The 16,842-nt window shown below is 47.9% G+C and overlaps 1 protein-coding gene across 1 annotated transcript; it reads left to right on the forward strand.

Annotated features, from left to right (window-relative positions):
* The first annotated feature begins 1,359 nt into the window (after nt 1-1,359).
* On the forward strand, nt 1,360-15,573 carry RPP40 (ribonuclease P/MRP subunit p40). Its single transcript, XM_055406800.2, has 8 exons — nt 1,360-1,534; nt 3,846-3,990; nt 5,197-5,265; nt 5,941-6,036; nt 6,920-7,045; nt 9,211-9,409; nt 9,525-9,659; nt 10,737-15,573. The coding sequence occupies exons 1-8, from the start codon at nt 1,412-1,414 to the stop codon at nt 10,933-10,935; spliced, it is 1,092 nt and encodes a 363-aa protein (XP_055262775.2). The 5' UTR covers nt 1,360-1,411; the 3' UTR covers nt 10,936-15,573.
* The last annotated feature ends 1,269 nt before the right edge of the window (nt 15,574-16,842 follow it).

Below are 16,842 nucleotides of genomic sequence, written 5' to 3' on the forward strand. Positions count from 1 at the left end.
CACATCAGCGTCACTTTGTAGAGCTTTGGAGTGCCAACCGAGGAGACGTCCACCTCTGACTCTGCAGGTCTAAGAGAGGCCACTGCTACTGAATTGTGTGGTACCCATGAAGCAATGCCTTAAGCATTTTACATTCTAATCCGGTATTTGTAAGTTGTATCTAAGTGCCTTGCTGTGATTTAGTAAATTGGTAGTTTTTTGATCAACTTGCTATTCCTTTTTCATTCTTCCTATTTAAAATAATGGAAAATTGGTGTCCCTTAGAATATTTGCAGAGATAATCTGACATTTGAGGCCCAGGAGTAATGGTGAAGAACTGTCGGTCTGTCTTAGTTTTAGATTTGACTTACACACGTGATGGCGTGGGCTGCCATTTCCTCCTTTAGGGGACCTAATCCTCGTCTCTTGTGTCTCCTGCATTGCTAGGTGGATTCTTACCACTAGCACCACTTGGGAAGCCCAGACTTACACATACTTATCTTCTAAATTGGGCTTCCCAGGTGGCTTAGTGGTAAAGAATCCGCCTACAATTCAAGAGATGTGGGTTCGATCCCTGGGTCAGGAATATCCCCTGGAGAAAGCAATGGCTACCCACTCCAGTATTCTTGGCTGGGAAATCCCACGGACAGAAGAGCCTGGCGGCCTTTAGTCCATGGGGGTCGCAAAAGAGTTGGACACGACTGAGTACTCACACATCCATGCATCTTCTAAATTATTTAACTTCTATTCTTCCAAATCTTATAGTAAAATTGATGCTGCATAATGTTGTACCACAAATATTCTGTTGTTTTGCATCCTATCTGCATAGAATTGGGCTGTGCAGACTCCAGTTTGAGAAGTGTGCAGTAGTATAGTACTTGAAGTTGGTCAGAAAGATCAGCTGGAAAAACGAATTATCACTATAACTTCCAATAGCAACAAAATGTTAAAAGAGGTTCCAAAAGGCTATTTTTATTTCTTTTCTTTTTTTAGGTTGCGCCGGCTTGTGGGATCTTCATTTCCCCAACCAGGGATTGAACCCTGACTCCAGCACTGAATACTAACCCCTGGATCGCTAGAGAATTCCCCAAAAGGATATTTTTAAAAGGATCTTAAAAGTGGTTCTGAAGGAGTCTTAAGGAGCCTTATTGAAGGTATTAGACACAAACCTCCTTGACAGTTTGGGAAGGGGCAACCTAGGACCCAGAGGAGGGAGTCTGGCCAGAGAATTCATTCTGGGCAGTGCACCTTTCCAGTACTCATCAGAGAGCTTCGGCTGGGATTCCGGAGGCCTAGCCCCGCCCCCAGCGCTAGCCCCGCCCCTACCCGGGCCGCCTCCGCACGTGCGCCCTGCCAGCACTGCGCACGCCCGCGCGGCGAGGGAGGGGTGGGGCGGGGCGAGCCGTGCCGGCAGGGTCTGCGCGCGGAGAGCATGGCCACGCTGCGCCGGCTGCGCGAGGTGCCCCGGCACCTGCTGGTCTGCGAGAAGTCCAACTTCGGCCATGACAAGTCTCGCCACCGGCATCTCGTGGAGACACACTATTACAATTACAGAGTGAGTACTGGCCCTGGGTCCGCGGATCGCGCACCCTCCCTCCCGCGGGCGCGGGAGCCTGGGGGAGAGCCGGGCTCTGCTCCGGGGCCCGCCCTCGTCGCGCGGAGGGGCGGGGCCCTCGCTCGGCATGCTGGGAGCTGTAGTCTCTTCGTGGCTCCAGGCTCGTGTGTCGGCTCGCTTCAGGACCACAAGTCCCAGGGTGCACCGGTGCGGGGGCGGGGCAGGGTTCACGGGGCCTCTGGTCTCTTACTGTGGCCTGGCCCCGCCCCAGGCGTGCTGCGTCCCGAGGGCGGGGCGTGGCGGGGCCGGGCCCCTCCTTCCGCGCCGCTGGCTTCCTGCGCATGCGCGCCTCTCAGCAGCGGGAGCCCATTCCCGCCCGGGAGCTGCTTGCGCTTCTGGAACAGCTTACGGGCGCTAGTTTGATCCCTGAAAAGCTTTTTCTTCTGACCGCTGCTCTCCGCCTCGTCCATCCAGAGCGCCAGGCGGCATTTGGGCAGCTTTTGGCAGAAATTCGCCTTGGCGGCCGTGCTCACAGCGATGTTCCCGCCCCGGGGCCCTTTTGGCGCCTGTGGCGGCTGAGGCGTCAGTGGGGTTAGTTAACGGACCTGCTGAGAGTGTTGCAGCCAGGCGTTCTGGGAAACACACTCACTCAGAAGGACAATGCAGATGGCGGAGTGCAGTTTATTACACCCGCGGGCCCAAGGCAGAGTCTCCTCTTAGCTGAGGGCCCCGACCAGTTTTTGTGAAAACCTTATATACCCTAAGTGTACTTGCTCAAACCCATCTCCCCAAATTCCCTGAAACTAGTCTGGACAAGGTAAGAGAGATACGATCAAAGTTAACCCATGATTCCTGTGTCACGAGACTAGGTAGTTAAACAGTAGACATTTATCAATAGGCCTGTGGTCATATCCCAATAAAAGTAATGGAATTGATGACTTTGTTCTGTTCCAGAGATAATTAGCATATTCTTTTAGGCAACAGACAGTCCAAGTCCTGAGGCTCTTTTATCCAGGGGGGTCTGGTTTCCCATTGATATGCCACTTCTATAGACATCGGGCACAAAGTTCAGAGTCCATTGGGAGGGTGACCATGCGTGTAGCCTAATGTTCACAGCCTGGCCTAAGATGGAGTCCAGCTCTGTTTCCTCCTTCAAGAGCAGGAAACACCCCCTGACTCCGGGCAGTGTCTGTTGGGAAGGCTTCACTGACCCATGCAAGTGGGGAGGACTCCAGACTAGACCTTAAAATGGAAGTGCATGAAGCCTCTCACACTTTTCAGTTGATAAGCCTAATCTCAACTCAGGCCTCACTGGCCAGTGTCTCAGACATAAGTGGCGACCCTGGTTAGTGTCCTTGCTTTGGGAGAGTGGCGTTTTTCAAGGTGTGGAGCAGCTGGGCACCGCTTGAAACCTGTCGGGCTGAACGTCTCACGTCTCTGCTTTGGATGGCGAGCTCATCACAGACCTCCGTCTGGGAGGTGCACCGTGTCCGCCCCGTCCTACGTGCAGAGCTTTTCTGTCAAGACACTGGGAACACCCAGCTGACTTCTGCTTCCATGCGGCCTCTTAATAACCAGTGTCCCTAAATTCCTTATGCCCTGACGGACAGTTCCTCTGATTCCAGCCTGGTACCTGGGTACACAGATCTGGGGATATTCACTTGTACTTGTTATTGAGTCCCTAACTCATGTCTGACTTTTTGCAGCCCCGCGGACTGTAACCCACCAAGCTCCTCTGTCCATGGGATTTCCCGGGCAAGAATACTGGAGTGGGTTGCCATTTCCTTTTCCAGGGGATCTTCCTGACCCGAGGATCGAACCCACGTCTCTTGCATTGGCAGGCAGATGCTTTACCACTGAGACACCAGGGAAACCGTCATTTGTACTCTATTCCCCTAAAAATTGATTAATGTAGTGACATCAAATATATTGCTTATTTTCAAAAGATAAAATGCAAGTAAGGGTTTCCCATTAAAATTATTTTTTTCATTCAATTTTCCTATACTGTGCACTTGAATTCAGAAATGGAAAACTTGAATTGTTGGATTTCTCTTTTCCTGAGATTAGTAAATCAATTTCAGAGTTTTGTTGAAAGTTATGGAGGAATGGTTAGTAGCCTTAGTTGTGTTGTATCATCACTAAATCCTGGGTGTTGATCTGCATGAAAATAAAGCTTGTTTAAACCTATAACGGAGTATAATCTGCAAAAATACTGAGTCACATGCTATACACATGAAATGAGTATAATACTGTAAGTCAACCGCATTTCTATTATTAATGCATAAGTTTTTTATATTGTATATTCCAATAGGTTTCATTTCTGATTCCTGAATGTGGGATACTATCAAAAGAACTGAAAGATCTGGTCATGGAATTCGGACCCTATTACTGTGTGAAGGATTTACCTCTTTATGAGTTAATCACACACGAATTCATCAATACTTTTGTCAAGAAAGGTAAGAAAGACAGTGTCATGTCTGTGAGCGTGGTGGGATCGCGATTCCAGGGCTCCTGCCTTGTTCGATTCGGACCGATGGAGCATCTGCGAGGTCAGGCGTGTGCAGCCCACCGTCCGCCCCTCAGCAGCTCAGCCTCCTCTGTGCAGCCTCGGGTTTGGTTTCTGACCCCACGGGTCCACACGCGTCCATGGGGGTCTTGTCACACAAGGCTCGTGGAGAGGAACGGCTCTCCGGCCCTGTGTTGAGATGCGCTGCCGTCGGGCGTGGCTACACGGACCACTGTGCTCCGTGCAGTGCCCACAACAGCCGTCTCAGCACGTTGGTCTGCTGCGGCCGCACTGCCGTCTGCACTGCCACGTGCTGACGGGGTCCCAGCCTCTTCCGCTTGGACCCTGCGGCCCTCAGTCCCATCTGTGTCTGCTGGGGTGACTGGCTTGTTCCAGTTACTTCCTGGGAACCACTTGTTTGAACCATTCCAGTGTCTTTAAGGATCCGCGCTCACTGCAGGCGTCACTGCACAAGAGCCACTGGCCTCTTGCTGTCGGTCTCATGGACCTGATTCCTTTCGTTGTTTTTAAACTGGATGCTGAGGAGCTCCCTGGCGGTCCAGTGGTTAGGACTCCAGGCTTTCACTGCCCAGGGGCTGGATTCAGTCCTTGGTCGGGGAATAGGATGACACAAACTACATGGTGCAGCCAAAAGGCTGACACTCTGATTGCTAATGATGCGGGCGCGGGGCACGGCAGGCACTTTTACATGGGTGACTCGATGTCACCCCAGTAGAAACACTGTGAAATGGGCCTGCAGCCCCCTTTTTACAGGTGAGGAGATTGAGGCTTAGGGAGATCGAGCAGCTCTCGACTTCACACGAGGCTTGGCAGGTGTGAGTCTCCACCCGGAACTCGGCCTCGCTGGTGTGTGCCTCCCCTGCTCTTCCACTCTGGGCCTCTCTGCAGTGTCCGCAGAGCTGCACGCGTTTGCTGTGCGGTGCTAGTCGGCTTGCACAGACAGGCCCTGGGTGGGGCCGTGGACGAGCTGGGCCTGGCCGTGCGTGTCCTCCACCTTCACTTTGGCCGGTTTAGGGTTATTGAATGAGTGAGACCCATAACCCAGAAGATTGGTTATCATGTCAAACTAATCCACTAACTTTTTGCAGGTGTGATTTTTTTTTTTCCTTAATTTCTCCTCTGGGCTGTCTTTCAGGTTCGTGCTATGCGCTGACATACAACACAAATATTGATGAGGATAATACTGTCGCCCTGCTGCCAAATGGTAAGCACACTCATTTTTCCTTCATTCTTAAGGAAATGCATACTGTAAAAAAAGAAAAAGTCAAATCTTGCAGGTGTGAGTAAAGTGACGGTCCACCCTTTCATCCAGCTCCCCTCAAACTCATTCCCATTCTTAGCAGGCAGTCTTATTAGCAGGTAGGTGATTATTCTTCTAGGCACATTCTATGAATTTAAAATCACACGTACAGGTTGTTCTTTTTTTAAAAAAAAAAAAAACAACCATATATTATGTCACGCTCTGTTGTTTCTCAATTATCTTTTTTCCCCAAGCTCTATATCCCAGACATCTTTGCATATCAGTGCATACAGTTTTAATTTACTATTTTTAATGTCTTGAAAATATCCCGAAAGAGTGTGCCATAATTTGTTTATTCTTTCTTTAATAAAAAGTTAGAAATTTCTAGTTTCGCTGTAATAAATAATGTCTTTGTACATGTAATTATAAATAATACTCTTGTTTATAAGTAAGATACATATGGATAAGTAGGACACTTGTATTATAAAAAGATCTTTATGTGCACTGGTATTTAACTGCTCAATTTGCCTTGCTTTCTCTTAAAGAACACATTATATTTTTATTCTATTTTTTAACACCAAATACATGAGAACCCATGTGTTTAATGTCTCTTTGTGGGAATTATTATTTGATTTACAGGGAAGTTAATTCTATCCCTGGATAAAGACACTTACGAAGAAACCGGGCTTCAGGGCCGTCCGTCTCAGTATTCTGGCAGGAAAACCATGAGATTCAGTAAGTCTTGTGCTCTCTCCATCAATCTGTAACGAAAGGCAGTGGTCTTCAGTGGCAGTTCAAACTTACGCATTTGAACTGCTTCTGCTCCCTGTGTAGAAGCAGTGTGGCTTTGTCCGGTCTGTAAAACTCCTTATCAGAGAGGGTGAGATCCTGCTGTGCAGCAGGTGACTTTAGAACCGCATCTCATAAAGGTTGAAGATGTGGACCTGGTCTGTTAGAGGCCTGTGTTTCGGGTCGCAGGTTCGAAGTAATGCACCCAGCTTGCTGTTTCTTTAAACTTTGCACTGCAGTGTGGCTGCTGTGCCGTGCTGTGTTAGCTGCTGCTGCACAGCAGAGCGGCTCGGTCGTCCATGTGTGTGCGCTGGTTTTCTATGCTTCTCCCCGATGGTCTGTCACAGGCTGTTGACTGTAGCTCCCTGTGCTGTGCAGTAGGCCTTGTTTACCCAGCCTACATATACAAAGCTCTGTCTGCTCCACTCAACCTGGTCTTAGTAAAGAATTTCCTTTAATTTTCCCAAGTGTTATGATTCCTAGTGGAAATCACCCATGACTGAGGAGATGGAGCTGTGCTGACCGTCTGCTTGAACGTCGGTAGTCACAGCTGCCACCTGCGCGGCTTGATGAGCGTACATCTCTGCCCTTGGTCTTTGACTGGGAACAGTGTGAATTTTGAACACTTGTTGTGATTAGCGCAATTCCTGAAGTGCCCATCAAAAGCAGAGTTTTGATTTGGTTTCCCAGAGGGAGGGCACGGAGGACAAGGTGACTGTTTTCGTCCATGAATTTTCCAAAACTCCTGATGTTTTTAACCCAGCAAGTGTTGCATAGTGCGGTCTGTGTGTGTGTGAATGAACTGTTTATTCCTCTCCATTTTTTAAAGTTGTTTCCATTGATCTGATGGATTTATCCTCTAACCTGGACTCCAAGAAGTATAAAAGAGTATCTTGGGCCTTCAGAGAAAAGAAGCCGTTGAAGTTTGACTTTCTCTTGGCGTGGCATCAAACAGGTATGAAACATAAATTGTGTAATAACGATACAGTGGCGTTGACATCGCGTTGTCAGCTACAGGGGCGTAGTGAGGATGGTCTGTGGTTCCGCCTCCTGGTGAGGGATGGTGCGTACCCACATGGATGCGGGTGTCTGCTGCCTCTTCCTTGCCACCCACAGACCACAGCCCGCCAGGCTCCTCTTTCCATGGGATTCTCCAGGCCAGAATCCTGGAGTGGGTAGCCATTCCCTTCTCCAGGGGATCTTGCTGACCCAGGGATTGAACCTGAGCCTCCCTCATTGAAGATTCTTTATGAGCCAGCAGGGAAACCCTTATGTTACTTAAGTTTTACCAAAGAAATTGAAAGTAGTGTTCAGCATATGTCTTGCAGCGAGCCTCCATGGAGGTGGTGGGCACCGCGGGAGCGAGAGGGCACCCTCAGGCTCCCTCCCCCAGAACTGCACTCAGCATCTTATCCTCATGCTGTCAGAGCTTTGAACTGGGTCTGTGAGCATCTGTGCTTTATCTTGATGTGTTTCACGCACCTGTTAGCAAGCTGTGTCTTAAGGTGATTGCTTCTTCGCTTTGTGCCCTTTTGACCTAACCGAAGGTTTGGCAGGGACACTTTGCTTTGGGACAGCAGGGAGCCTGTAAGCTTGGTTAAGGAACCCGCTCGGTCCCTCTGGCATCCACGTAGTTCAGGATCGGTCCAGCCGTCTGCCTCCGTCTCCCCGGGTTACATGTCTGTCCAGAGCTCTCGAGGATGGTCTCACAGCAGCTGACCTTTCCCGTTTCTCTCCTTCCTCCCTCCAGCTCAGCTCAGCAGCCTTGGCTGGAATGTTTTAAAATGACAGTCCTAGTGATGTCCACAGTGTGCTTCTTCGTCATTGCAGGGTCATAATCAGGCGTGTCGTTAAACGTCAGATTAAATTTGTTGTAACTTCTACTTGATTGGAACAGTACGTTGTTCACCGTACATTCTGATCTGTTTACAACCACCACGTCCCTCACTCCTTTGCGAAGTGTCATCTTTGGCCCACACCAGTGCTGTGGCTCACTCTCGCAGCGGAGCAGCCCTGGGTCCACTTTGGAAGTAGGCCTTCTGCCTGCTCTTCCCGGGAAGGTCATGGTCCCTGGGTCCGGCAGGGTTGCTGCGTGAACCCTGGGTCCCTCGGTGCAGCTTCTGTGTGGGGGTGGCCTCAGGGCCGAGAGGCTGGCATCTCAGTGGCCTGGAGTCTATGGAAGGCCTCCTTTGTGTTGGGTTCTGGAGAGCTCTGTGTTCTAAGATGCCTAGGTATTTTAGGGGCTTGTTGAAACCTGTGAAAGGTCTGAGGTTTTTGCCCTACTTGCAAGCTATGAAGTTAGCCTGCGCCGTCTCTCGGGCACTGGCAGGAGACACGCGACCCCTGGGTCAGAAGCAGGGGACCGAATTACTCCCAGCAGTTGCAGCGGCCAGAGCGTCAGCGTTTGCACCGGTTCACCGGGTCCTGGTTCCTGCACAGGGCCACTCGGGCCGCTGACACTGGTGCAGGCAGGGGGCAGCTGTCCAGAAGGGCAGCCTGGAGCCTCAGGACTGCAGACCTTTTATCCTGGGCAGTGAGCCTCCTGATCTCTGCCCTGGAGGGAGGGAGGCGGGAGGGAGGTATTCTTTCTAATACGCTGGACTGTTGGCAAGCCTGCCCCATGCTCCAGGGGGGTCACTGTTTCCGTCTTCCAAGGCCACCGGAAAATCCTTCAGGACCCACTGGATCTTACTGGGTTTCGAAGACAAGCTGGACTGAAGTTCTGCCATTCAGCTCCTCTTCTGTTTCCTTTTTCAAGAGTGTGCAGATACGCTCCTTTCTCTGTGTGTGTAGAGTTCACTAATTTTCCTGAAGCATAAGCAATACTTTGGGTTTTATGTACTAGCTTGAAAGTTGCTTAGTGGAGCAGATGATGAGACTAGTGTGGGTTGAATCTGAAAGCGTTTGGATTTTCCAGGAAGACGGATGTTGACATAACTTTGGCTCTAGGAGCTGGAAGCAGCTTAAATGGTTTTACTTTGAATAAAGCTCTGTACAGCGTCCCCTGGTCTGACTTCACCCTCCCTGCTTCCCGAAACCCTCAGGCGGGAACGGGGTGGGCTCGGGGACTCGCTGAGCGGGTTCACACTCTTCAAGCGGCCTTATTTGGTGTGTCTGAAGGTGCAGAAGGATCCATGATGATGTCATACTTTTCCGGTTACGGGATTCAGGAGCATCAGCCAAAAATAGCGCTGAGCACGACGCCGGACCTGCGGTGCCCCGTGCTGCGGAGCGGCCTGCTCGGGGGCGAGCCGGAGGCGGCCTGCAGCGCCCGCGAGCTCTTCGACTGGCTGGGCGCCGTCTTCGGTCACGCAGGCCTGTGTGTACGAGGGGGCTCCCGGGTCTGGCGGGCTGGGGCTGGCTTCGCTTCTAACGGGTTCAGCACTCCGGAAGTGATGGATATAAAGGCGCCTTCTTTCTTTTTTTCTTTACAGAAATAATGAGCCTTATAATTTCGTGTCAACCTACTGCTGTCCGCAGCCGAGCGCGGTGGTGGCCCAGGCATCCTTGTGCAGCATTACGGGTTTCATCCTCCCGGAGAGGATTTGTGTCCTGCTGGAGCGGCTGTGGTGAGGACGCCTGCTGTTGCTCCTTCTGTCTTGTCTGCGTTCTGGGGGCGGCGCTGGCGATGCAGGTCCCCCAGCCCTCTGGCGCACACGTCCTTTCCCCCCCTTGCTTGGGTTCCCATGCAGTGAGGGCATCACCGTGCGCGATGTAATTAGTTAACCTTGGTGAGGTTGCCGCATCTTGACCTTTCGGAAGGAGAAGAGCTGAACTGTGCTTCTTGAGCACGGACTGCTTGCTCTTCTTGCCCTGCCTCGCCCAGACCGTTTCAGCACAGTCAGAGTTACAGGATCACTTAAGGAAACAGCGGAGCTCCACAGAACACATGCTGATCTGTTTTACGTGTTGGAGTTCTGCAAAATGCTTCACTTTTTGAAGTGGGTGGGAAAAGGAGTTGACCACCTCTGAATCCATGTCGTGTCTAAGATCCAGCCTAGCCCTAACATCCGTGAGTCCCTGGACACCAGTGACATGCCCCGGGCTGTGTAGTGTAAAGCGGTACTGAGTTTCCATTCTGGGGGCGTCAGGCCAGCCCATCCCATACTGAGAAGACTCTAGAGTGAGCCTGGTGCCTTCTGAGTTGTCACTTGGAAAATGTCAAAGATGTAACTGTTGAGGCTTTTCCTTTTTAAATCCAACATCCCTTTTTCACATTTATTGCTTTGTGCTTTGATTTTCCTCAATAAGAAGTTTCAAAAATTTGATGAATTTTAAAAGAGAAACCTGATACTCTACAGTGTTTCAGTCCACAGAACCCTTGAAAGCAGGACTCTTAAAGGGGGGAAAGGGTTCTTAACACAGTTTGTGGAGATTTTTTTTTGTTCTTTGAATCATATATGCTCTTCCGCAGTAAGGGTAGGAACCGCTGAAATTTGTCCTGTGCATTGCATAGTGATGAACCTTTACTGAATTCACAGCATAGCACCAGGAGGTAAATTTCTGTCTTCTGATTTTTATGAGTAAAAGCTTAGGTGGAAGCTTCATAGGAGCATCAGAAATACCACTTATCTTGAATAAGTAAAAAAGAAGATAAATGTGACCATCCCTACGTCTCCCTGTTAAGAAGTGTCTATCTTTTTCAGTCGCTACTTTGATGAACCAAAGTTGGCCCCGTGGGTGACGCTGTCCGTTCAAGGCTTCGCAGACAGCCCTGTTTCCTGGAGAGAAAGTGAACACGGTTTTCAGAAAGGAGGAGAACATTTATACAACTTCGTGATCTTTAATAATCAGGACTACTGGCTTCAGATGGCCGTGGGGGCAAATGACGACTGTCCACCATAATAAGCACGGAATTTAAACTCACGTTCGTTGGTGTTTGTTTGTCATGTTTTGTGCTGGCATGAGGACCGTGTTCCCTCAGACTTGGATGAGGTTTCTCAGGTCAGTGCCCGCCAGCATCTGCTCTGGACTTGGGCCCTTCTGCGCTCAGCCGGGCTTGCTGTCCAGCAGAAGGTCGTAGCTGGTGTCTCCTTGTCTGTGTGAGCCCAGGGTGTGAGCGACTGCCTGGTGCTTTGGGCCAGGATGGCCAGGTCCCCGTTCTGGGACCGTTGGGTAAGATGTGCGCTGTGACTGTAGCTTTCTCACATAATAATAACACAGTCCTTCCATCATACTTAGCAGAGCCAGTTCCTGCATTAAGCGCTGTTCATGTGTTACCTCGCCCAGGTCTCACATCAGTCCCTTGAGGGAGCATAAGCCACTGAAGTCACCCTGCTTGTGGGTTCAGGATTGGGCCTCAGTCCAGCTGGTTCCTGCTTCTGGGTCAGGAGAGATGTTTAGATACTGTACATTGTTAAAGAGCAAGTTGCGATAACTTATAAGGGAAGAGAATCTGGAAAAGAACACATATATATAATATATATATGAAGAAACTGAAAGTGTTAGTCGCTCAGTTGTGTCCAACTCTGCGACCCCGTGGACTGCAGCCTGCCAGGCTCCTCTGTCCATGGCATTCTCCAGGCAAGAATACTGGAGTGGGTGGCCTTTCCCTTCTCCAAGGGCTCTTCCCAACCCAGGGACCGAACCCAGGTTTCCCGCATTGCAGGCAGGTTCTTTACCATCTGAACCATATATATATATACACACACATACGTAAAACTGAATCCCTGTGCTTTATAACTGAAATGAACGTGACGTCATAACTCAACTCCAGTTTTTGTTTAAACATGGGGCTTCTCTGGCAGTCCAGTGATTAGGATGCTGCGCTTCCAGTGCAGGGCCTGCAGCTTTCATCCCTGATCTGGGAACTCAGACCCCACGTGCACACAGAGTGGCCAGAATTTTTAAAAAGAAAGGGAGAAGTTGAAAGAACTTTTTCCCCAGCAATATGACTGATAAGGACCCATTGAAAACTACTTAAATTTCCAGAATACCTATCAAGAGCCATTTTTAAAAATGTATCGGTTAGCTGCAAAATAATTAAGAATTTTCAAAAGCTAAATAATTTGGCCACAAGGAGTTAAATTAGAAATCAATAAAGAAAGATCCTTCAATATCCCCAAATATTTGGCAGTGAAATAACTCACAAGTCAACAAATCTAAAGAGAAATTAGAATGTAATTTGAAATGAATTTTCAAAAAAGCTAGAATTTGTGGGTTCTTGCTAAAGCAGTAGTTAGAAGGTAACTTGTAGCTTTAAATGTCTGTATTAGAAAGGAAAAGAGGTTTCGTATCAGTGGCCTCAGTTCCCACTTTAAGAAGCAGTGAAACAAGAGTAAAGAAAGTCCACAGTAAGCAGAAGAACAGGAATAGTAAAGGCAAACTGGCAAGCAATGAAGTGAAAGAGAAAGATTGGTCCAAAAGCTTGTTCTCTGGGAAAATCAGTAAAATTGGTAAGTCTCCAGCCAGATCAGTGAGGGGAAAGACCAGGTGCCAATATAAGGAGTGGGAGAGGCGACGTCACTGAAGAGCCTACAGATATTAATAGGGAGTGCTGGGAACACCTTCGAACTGATTTAATAACAGGTGAGACCGATCAATTCCTTGAAAGACACAAATTACCAGAGCTCACCCAAGAAGAAACAGGTGAAACCTTTCTATAATCCCTGTGACTTCAGTGGTGAGTTTTAGCAAGTGTTTGAAGAAATAATACGAGTTCTGCACAAATTCCACCACTCATTCTATGGGGTCATCATTACCCTGGTTTCAAACTTACCTAGGTATTCTGGCCAGACAAAAAGCTGCTGCTGCTAAGTCACTTCAGTCGTGTCCGACTCTGTGTGACCCCATAGACAGCAGCCCACCAGGCTCCCCCGTCCCTGGGATTCTCCAGGCAAGAACCCTGGAGTGGGTTGCCATTTCCTTCTATAAAACAAATATTCTTTATGAACATAGGTGCAAAAACTTGAAGCAAAAGTTTAGTGAATTAAAACCTATGATATGATAAAAATATGTAATATGTCATGGTCACGGGGTTTATCCCAGGAATGCAGGGTTCATTAAACATTCACATAATCGTTGCAATCAGTACTAGAAAGGTATTTGACAAAATCCACTGTTGCAAAGAGTTGGACATGACTGAGCGACTTACACTTTTCATTTTCACTTACACTACTTCTGATAAAAAATCCAGGAAACTAGGAATAAAGAGACTTTCCCCAATCTGATTAAAAGGCCCCTGTGGAAACCCTACAGCTCACATCAAATTTAACTGTGAAGGACTGAATACTTTCCCCCAGTGTCGGAGAAATCGGGGATGTCTCTGTTAATCGTTATATTGGAGATTCAAGAAACAGAATTAAGAACATCCAAATTGGAAAGAAAAAATGAAGTTGTTTTCTTTTTCACAGATGACATTATCATCAATGTAGAAAATTCAATGAAATTTATAATAGAACTAATGAGTGTATCAAGGCTGCAGGATATAAAGTAATAAGAAAAATCAATTATATTTCTATATGTTAGCAATGAACAGTTGGAAAGGGAAATGAAAAACATTTACAATAGCATAAAAAAATAAGGTAGTTTGGACTAAGTGACAAAAATGTGAAAGACCAGTTGTTGCGACCCCATGGGCTGTAGCCCACCAGGCCCTTCTGTCCATGGGATTCTCCAGGCAGGAACACTGGAGTGGGTAGCCATTTCCTTCTCAGCGGATCTTCCCCACCCAGGGACTGAACCCATGTCTCCTTTGCTAGCGGGCGGATTCTTCACCACTGAGTCACCAGGGAAGCCCTAGACATAGAACTATTAGAGACCTAAGTGAACAGTGCTGTCTTATACCTTGTTCGTGGGCAGAAGACTCAATGTTGTTAAGCTGTCATTCCAAAATACAGATTCACCATAGATTGAATACAGCCCCAGCAGGCTACTCTGTGACTGTATGTAAATTGACAGGCTGATTCTAAAATTTCTGTAGAATTGCAAAGGATCTAGAGTAGCCTCCAGGGCTGTTTTGAACTTGATAGTCCAGCACCCCAAAGCCTCTAGCTGCACCAGTCTTTCTCCCTCAACGTGATCTTCACCACTGGTCCAAGCAGGAAGTCAGGAGGTATTTTCCAGTGAGTCACATTTTGATCTATAGGGATGCCTGCTGTCAGAAAGGAAGTCTTGTAATAAGGAACTTAAGAGGTGCCAGTTATTGTTGGGGTCTTTCCAGATGGTGCAGTGGTAAAGAACCTGCCTGCCAACACAGGAGACTCAGAAGATCCCCTGGAGTTGGAGATGGCAACCCACTCCGATTTCTTGCCTGGGAAATCCTATGGACAGAGGAGCCACGTGGACTCTGGTCCTTGGGGTCACAAAGAGTCAGACACGACTGAGCACACACATGTAGTTAACACTGGAAATAAGATTTATTGCTGCTAATTCTTCAGAATAATCTGTAGTTGACTAGTTTTTCCAAACTGTATCTGCTGGTTAGTACCATTTTCAACTATTTTCCATGTAAAGTTAAATATTTGGTGTAAAAGGGATTTTAAAAGGCTGAGTGGAGGAATTTATTTCAATAGGAAAACAGACTTATAGATATTTAAGAAACAAGTGTCAGAAGGTTCCTGGAAAGAAACAAGTTACCAAGGCAGTCTTCTTAGGTGTGAAGCATGGGCATCGGTAACCCAGCAACCAGCCAAAAAAGCCAAGCTATAGACGTCCCTCTCTGAGCTAAGATTGGACTCAGATTCTTTCAGTGGGATTTACCAGGACTTGGGGATCAGAAAGACCACTGCAAGCGTGTTCTTGAGAATCCCGATGAGAGGGAAAAGGTTTATTCTCCGGGTGCTCAGTTACTGCTCTCTGGATCTTCATAAATCAAACTCAACTATTTAGCAGGAAGCCGAGAGCGACCCACGCATTTCTGCAGAAGTGACCAGAGGCCTGAGATGTTTATTTTCATCTCTTATAATTGAAGAAATGTTTGTCTTATTTTTCTGTTGCCCAAGTTTGAAGTGTTTTCATGAGTCATTTTTACCACCAAACTCCTGGATTCTCCAGAGACAATCAAAAGGTGAGATGTATATATATATAAATGTAAAATATGTGAATACATAGTCATGTATAATGTTTATTACATAATACAAATATTTGTCTATTATATATCATGAATATAATACATAATAAACAATATATAATAAACAGTATATGATAATTATATAATAGGGGTCGGACATGACCTCAGTTCAGTCGCTCAGTGGTGTCTGACTCTTTGTGACCCCATGGACCGCAGCCCGCCAGGCCTCCCTGTCCATCACCACCTCCCGGAGCTTACTCAAACTCATCTCCATTCAGTTGGTGATGCCATCCAACCATCCCATCCTCTGTCGTCCCCTTATTCTCCCACCTTCAATCTTTCCCAGCATCAGGGTCTCTTCTGATGAGTCAGTTCTTCACATCAGGTGGCCAAAGTATTAGCTTCAGCATCAGTCCTTCCAATGAACATTCAGGACTGATTTCCTTTAGGATGGACTGGTTGGATTTCCTCAGGAACTAAATAAAAACAGTACCATAAATGTGTGTGTGTGTATATATCCTTTTGTCTCTCTTGAGAATCCAGGAAGCTTGGTGGTGAAAATGACTCGTGGGTTTAGAGACAACACACCAGGAGAAAAAAACTCCAACCTTGGACAATAGAAAAACAAGATAAACATTTCTTCAATTAGATGAAACTAAACATCTCTGATCTCTGGTCATTTCTTCAGAAATGGGTGGGTCTCTCTTGGCTTCCTGCTAAATAATTAAGTTTGATTTATGAAGAGTATTTTGAATTGTGGTGCTAGAGAAGAATCTTGAGAGTCCCTTGGACTGCAAGGAGATCAAACCAGTCAATTCTAAAGGAAATCAGCCCTGAATATTCATTGGAAGGACTGTTGCTAAAGCTGAAACTTCAATATTTTGGCCACCTGATGTGAAAAGCCAACTCATTGTAAAAGACCCTGATGCTGGGAAAGATTGAAGGCAGGAGGAGAAGGGGACGACAGAGGATAAGAGGTTGGATGGCATCATTGAGTCAATGGGCATGAGTTTGAACAAATTCTGGGAGATAGTGAAGGACAGGGAAGCCTGGTATGTTGCAGTCCATGCGGTCTCAAAGGGTCGGACATAACTTAGACTGAACAGCTACATGAAGGATATTATTAATACAGATCTTCTTTAACTTATGATGGAGTTACATCCTGATAAGCCCATTATAATGTGAATTTTAAACGCACTATGACAGGCCCAGCCTCCGAAAAGAAAGAACGTGTTTGCCTGCTGGGCCCAGAACTGGTAGGATGAGTACTTGCAAATCAGCTGAGCTGTGACAAAAGGCCAATCTGTAGGGTGGGGGGCAGGGCGGGTTACGAGGAGGCTCAGGGAAACCTCACGGTGACGGGGACGTTTGCTCTTGACTGGGCCGGCGCCGCCCCCCCCCCGTGTACAAGTGTCAGGACACAGCGAGGCGTACACTAGTAACGTGGACCTGGTTGTGTGACAATTACCCCTTGAAGCTGTGAGACCTCCCAGCACGCCGCGCATATGCACGTTGTTTGCTTGAAGCGTGGGTACAGGCTTGAATCACTTGGGTACAGGCTTCTCTCTGCAAACCGGTCATGTCCAAGAGCCATGGTTCTTGTAAGTGTCCTGGGCTTCAGTGTGGCGGCTGACCCCACCGATGTGTGCTGGATTCCAGGGAGGGGACCTGCTGCACGTCCGGGTAGGAAAGATTCAGCCCATGTCTGCCTTGTCCACACACGCAGTCGCTAGAAGCCGGCG

This window comes from Moschus berezovskii, chromosome 23 (assembly GCF_049115385.1).
Source record: "Moschus berezovskii isolate FMDL1 chromosome 23, NW_MosBer_1.0, whole genome shotgun sequence".
In the NCBI taxonomy this organism is placed as follows: domain Eukaryota; kingdom Metazoa; phylum Chordata; class Mammalia; order Artiodactyla; family Moschidae; genus Moschus; species Moschus berezovskii.